This window comes from Coturnix japonica, chromosome 3, assembly GCF_001577835.2.
Source record: "Coturnix japonica isolate 7356 chromosome 3, Coturnix japonica 2.1, whole genome shotgun sequence".
Taxonomy (NCBI): Eukaryota; Metazoa; Chordata; class Aves; order Galliformes; family Phasianidae; genus Coturnix; species Coturnix japonica.
In genome coordinates this window covers 35,109,616-35,115,090 of record NC_029518.1, presented here as the reverse complement: position 1 = coordinate 35,115,090, position 5,475 = coordinate 35,109,616, and the positions used below count along the sequence as shown (strand labels likewise).

General features: G+C 45.4%; 1 protein-coding gene across 1 annotated transcript; it reads left to right on the top strand.

The window, feature by feature from the left end:
• Window positions 1-728: 728 nt before the first annotated feature.
• On the top strand, window positions 729-3,289 carry MAP10 (microtubule associated protein 10). The gene has a single exon (XM_015857912.2). The coding sequence runs from the start codon at window positions 756-758 to the stop codon at window positions 3,177-3,179; it is 2,424 nt and encodes an 807-aa protein (XP_015713398.2). The 5' UTR covers window positions 729-755; the 3' UTR covers window positions 3,180-3,289.
• The last annotated feature ends 2,186 nt before the right edge of the window (window positions 3,290-5,475 follow it).

Genomic DNA, 5,475 nt, shown 5'->3' with positions numbered 1-5,475 from the left:
CTGCTGCCCTCAACGTATCTGCGGTCTTTTGTCATCCTCTCTTTACAGAGAACAGCAATTAAACTGTCAAGCCCTCCTTGGATGGGAAAGGGCTGGAGGAAAAGGAAACAGAAGGAAAATAGACAAGTGATGACAGGAGACAAATGTGCCATGGACACGGGCTGACCATTTGTTTCATCTGCCACAGTGCCAGTACAATGGGAATACCTGAACACTAGCAGTGTTGATGGCAAATGACTTGCCTTAGTCCTTAGACTCACGTGCTCAGAATAGAGGCAGAAGAGAAATTATGAAGAACTTGATTATTTACTACTGATATGAAGAACTCGATTATTTACTACTGAAGCCCTGGTCACAACTCAGGGCAACTCCTCAACTGTCTTCTCAGAACAGCCAAGGAAGTAACAGTGATCAAGGGAACTGACAAACAGTGAAGAGCTGGTTATTCATTTATTGCTGCTTATTCCTTCTCTATAAAGCACTTGTGATTTAATAGAGGTTAGGAAAGTGTGTGTGTGACGGAGCAGCGCTCATCCCCCCGCCGACGGAGTCAGGGGCTGACCGCCCCTCACTATCCCTGCGTATCTTTGGAGGATGCGGGAGATCACATGTGGGAGCCCGGCCCGGCCTACAGCTCCCAGCGCCCTTTGCAAAGACGCGTTGCCGAGACAACAACCAAAGTTCCTCCTCCGAGCCGCGCTTCTCTCGCGAGGGCTCCGCTTAATCTGCATCAAGCAGTCGCGCGAGGTGCCGTCATGTCGGCGGCGGGCGGCGACGTGGGGCTGTTCGCCCTGGAGGTGCTGGTGGAGGCCGTGCGGGTGGCGGCCCCGAGCCCGGCGCTGCGTCCGGCCGTGGCGCTGCGCCTCCTCAGCTTCCCCACCCTCCTTGTTCACCCCGCCGCCTCCGCCCCGCTGCTCCGGCCTGGACGGCCCTTCCCCTTCGGCCGCGGCAAGCGCTGCCTGTTCCGCTGGCTCCGCGGCTCCCTGTGCTCCGCGCTCCGCCGCCATCCGCTCCGCGCCCTGCTGCTGGCGCTGCCCGCCACGCTCGGTCCGGAGCCCACCCGGCTGCTCGGCAGCTGCAGCATCTCGCTGGCCCCCGCCGCCGCCGAGGTGCTGCAGCGGCCCGAGGAGCCCGTTCGCTGGGGCCGACGCGGCCGCTTCCCTCTCAAAGACGCATCGGGCCGCACGGTCGGGGAGCTGGTGCTGGGCTTCAGCCTCAGCAGCCTGAAGGCCGGGGAGCAGTCGGGCCCTGACACGCCACCCCACACCTCTCCTGCGCCGGAGGACGAGGAAGAGGAGGAGGAGGAGGTGGATGAAGAAGAAGAGCGAGGCGAGGAGGACGGCAACATCATTTGCCCTCCTGTGCTGTATTACAGCCATGAGCCAGCTGAGTCTCGTCTGCCACCAGCAGCAGCCATGGGGCACTCGGATCGTATTGTGGTACAAAGCCCGCAAGAGCAAAGCAAGGTCCAGAGCCCCCCACACCCCAGTGCAGGGCCCTCCTTGCTACACCCCAGCAGCCCCCAGCAACTCCACAGCACCCTGGCACAGTTGCCACTGCTCAGCGCCTTGCTGGCAGAGCTGTCAGTGCTCACCCGCTCTGCTACACCTGCTGCTGTCCATCCACATCTGGCCTGGCTATACCAGGCCCCAGGGTACTGTGACACACGTCCACAGCCATCCAGCCATTCCTCTGCCCACAAGCCTGCAGAGGTGCTGGTGAGACCAAGCGGGAGCAGTGAAGCTACCAACTCTCAATTGAAGCAAGGCCAGGAGCAGACTACCTTAACCTTACCAGGGTCTTCTCAGGCTGGGAAAAGATCTAAAAATGCTGCACACCATGGAGAGAGAGAATCAGAAAGAAACTGCACAACTAAGGAAAACACACCTCCCAGAAGGAAACTATTGTATGGGCTGACAAATACACTGAGGCTACGGCTGAAGCAAACCAATCCTGATAAGCTGATACACCTTGAAAGGAGAGAACAGTACAGAAAAAAACAAGTGGAGATGTTGAAGGTGCGAAGCCCATTATCCAAAAGAAAGCTGCTCAAAAATGCTGGAGAGCAGTGTGTGGTTTCTCACAGGCTGTGTAGCAAGGGAGACCATTCAAAGCAGAATGGTGAGGTTGATGAAACTGTTGAGACTTCATTGCAAAACGCTCCTCTCAAAGAGTACTTTTCCAGTACAGATGCTTGCCCTGACCTACAGAAGCAGGCTGCTGAAAGTCCATTGAGGAATGTGTTTGCAAGCAAAGAACATCCATGCAAAGCAACAGCATCCTCCTTACTGGGGAAAACTATATTAAAGTCTGCTCACAAAGAAAAGGACTTGAAAGTTCAGCTCCCAGCAGCTTTCACATCAGATGCTAATGTGAAGGGAAGCAATGATAATGAGGAAACGATACACTTAATCCATCATAAAATCATGGAGCACGATAATTCCTCTGTTGCAAGTGATCAGAAAGGAAGCCCCAGCTGGACTGCTGGAAAAAGCTCTGAATTCATATACTCAGATGACTTTTTTGCAAGTCCTGACAACATAGTTTATTCAGAAGATTTCACCAGTGCTGAGAGTACAGAAAGAGACTTGGAAGATCTGGACAGCAGTCCTGAACCTCTCTGGCTTGAAAGCCCAAACCGTCCTCAGTCAGGCACAGAAGAGGAATCCAGCAGGTCCAGAGTTTCAAAAGCAAGTGAAAGAGCTGAAAGTATATCAGATTTTGTGCCAGTGCATTCATCTTCATCACCGGTCTCTTCTTTGAAGAGAAGCCATGGCTTGAAAAACAGCAAAGGAACTGGTGGTGAATCTGCTGATTTACTTAATAACCCCTCTCTCTGGGCAGGATTATTAGATGAAGAGCAGGAAGCCCACCAGGTCGATAAGGAAGAGAACAGAGTTGAGCAGCATATTAAACAAGCATCTATACTGAGAGATGAACAAGTTAGCTCCGATACTTATCTGAATATAGGAAAAGGGCAGACCTCTACAGAAAAAACTCAGTCAGTAACTCAAGTGTCCTCCTACTTACCAAGTAACTTGTCCAATCATGAACTTAGTGATGTGGAAAACAGTAGGTCAAGCAAAAATGATGATGTTTTGGGAGACCTACATGCTCCTATTCAATACAAAGACATCAGTGAACTTGTAATATGCAATCTTCCGGGATACACAGTGTAATCATGAGATGTCACTGTCTGGATTAAAGTATAGTATTTAAACTATTTGTATAAAGTTTGTTACATTTAGATGCAATTAATACAAGTAAAGGCTATATCATGCATACTTAATATATTGGTGAATTTACACACAAGTTTTTCAGATAAACTACTAGAGTCTCTTAGTGGATCTTGATCATTATCTAGAGAATGACTTCAGTATCAGTATGGAATCACAAGGTTGGAAAAGACTTACAAGATCATCTAATCCAGCCATCCTCATATCACCATTACTACCCACTAAGCTACTAAACCAAATCTCATAGCAGCTAAACCATATCTCACAGCACATATCCTAACACGAAAATAATCTGATCATCACAGGAAATATAATTTACTGTCAAAAGCAGAAACAAAAACAGAAGCAGGAAATGCAGTACTCAGAACTTGCCCAAGGTAAAAATAATAACTTATTACAGAAACAGCCAAGTACAAAATGCATTCCTAACTGAACATTAAAATTTTATCCCTCATGACAATAGTTCCATGCTTCATTACAAATAGCTGCTTAAAACATACCGTCACAGCCAGTAACAGCACATACTTTTATTAAGTAATCTGTCTAACGAGGCATTTGTTTCATTGTTCTGTCACTAAATATACAGACCAGAACTAGATGAGCCCTTTTCTGTTATTGTAGGTTGAAGTTTCTCATTTAAGTTAGATTTTCATGATTTATTCTAAAATAGCTTAAGAATTATTGATGACTGTAAATCTAAATAATAATCTGGGAGAGCTTTAAGGAGTTGGAGAAAGTTACTTGACCTTGAAGAATAAGAGTGTGCAAAGAGAAGGAAAAAGAGCAGTAAATTTTCCGCGCTTCACAACTCCCTGATTGCATTCTCTGACAGTGGGGAAGGGGTAGGAGGGGCAGGACCCACAGTCAAGAAACTGAACCAACGAGCATATTACATCTTGATTTAAAGATTCAAGATAGTGAGGAATTTGCTATGTCTCCTTTTCTGTTCCGCTGGCTGAACTCCTACGTGCTACATCCTCTTTTCTGTTAAAATGCTCCAACTACCATCTGATGTTGCCTTTTGGTTTCTTACTTCATTTCCACGGCTTCCAGTTTGATCACTGGACTTACATCTTGTCTTCTGTTTTACTAATGAGGTTGTTGGTTCTTTTTTGTTTGTTTTTTTGTTGTTGTTTGAGTCTATTCGTATGTCTGTTAGAAATGTCAGAGATAGTCTTTGACTAGTCTCTCTTTGAAGAGAGCCCAGAATTGCTGCCTTAGCTTTTAGGTCTCTTTTGTCCTCCCTTTCTACTCTTGGGCTAGTCCATTTCTTTTGCCAGCCTTACATTCCTAACCCACTCATCATTTACATCATTTATCCTCAAGAATGTTAAATGATAGACTTGCCAACTTCCCCTTCCCCTGTAATTTACAATTACTTTTTCCATTTCTGTGCCTTTATAATATGATAACGAGTCCTCCATGTACTTCTTACAAGAATCTCTGTTTACACTTGAGTATCTTTGAAAGATTTTTTATTTCTATCCTACATGTATATTTTGTAGGAATGACAGTATCTCCTTTACTTACATTACAAACATCTGTGAGGATTATTCAAGTATTTAGCGTTGACCTTTGAGGAGAATACTACTACTCTTTTTAATCTAAAGGTAAACAGCTGAAAATGCCCATGTATTAAAGGAGTCAGGGCACAACAGTTCTGAAATGTTATATAGGGTACCCCTACTTCATCAGCTCCACTTCCAGACAAAATCATTTCTTTTAATGCCACGAATGTCTGGTACATGTGAACTCAGACTGTCACTTCTACATGGCAGTAATTCTGATTTTATTGATGGAATAAGTTCTGTGCAGTTCCCATGCCACTGAAATACAATGATGCCCAACCATTTTTACTGCCTGGCTGTATAAATGATCTGCTAACACTAAGAATCCAAGGTCTGAAGGTCATTACTTAAGAAAAGTTTATTTTAAAAAGATTTCTCAGCCCCACATTGATTGCAATTCAAGGGCAAATTCCCACTCCTCTTTCTATTAACTACCACACCTTCATTTTTCAATTTCCAATAGTAAATATGGTAAGGATAATATTTCAGTGGTTTAACTAACAGAACTCTACAGTCTCCTTTCAGCTAATTTTATTTGGGATAACTTAAAAAAAATTATAATAGAATTTATAATTCAATCTGGACAATGATAAAAACAACAGAAAATGTGAACTAAGAAGACAACAGGAGACATGACACAAGAATGGGAAGTCAGCTTAATGCTTTCGAGT

What these genes read in the sequence shown, in the direction of transcription:
- MAP10 (XM_015857912.2), top strand. Translation starts at nt 756, where the DNA reads ATGTCGGCGGCGGGCGGCGACGTGGGGCTGTTCGCCCTGGAGGTGCTG.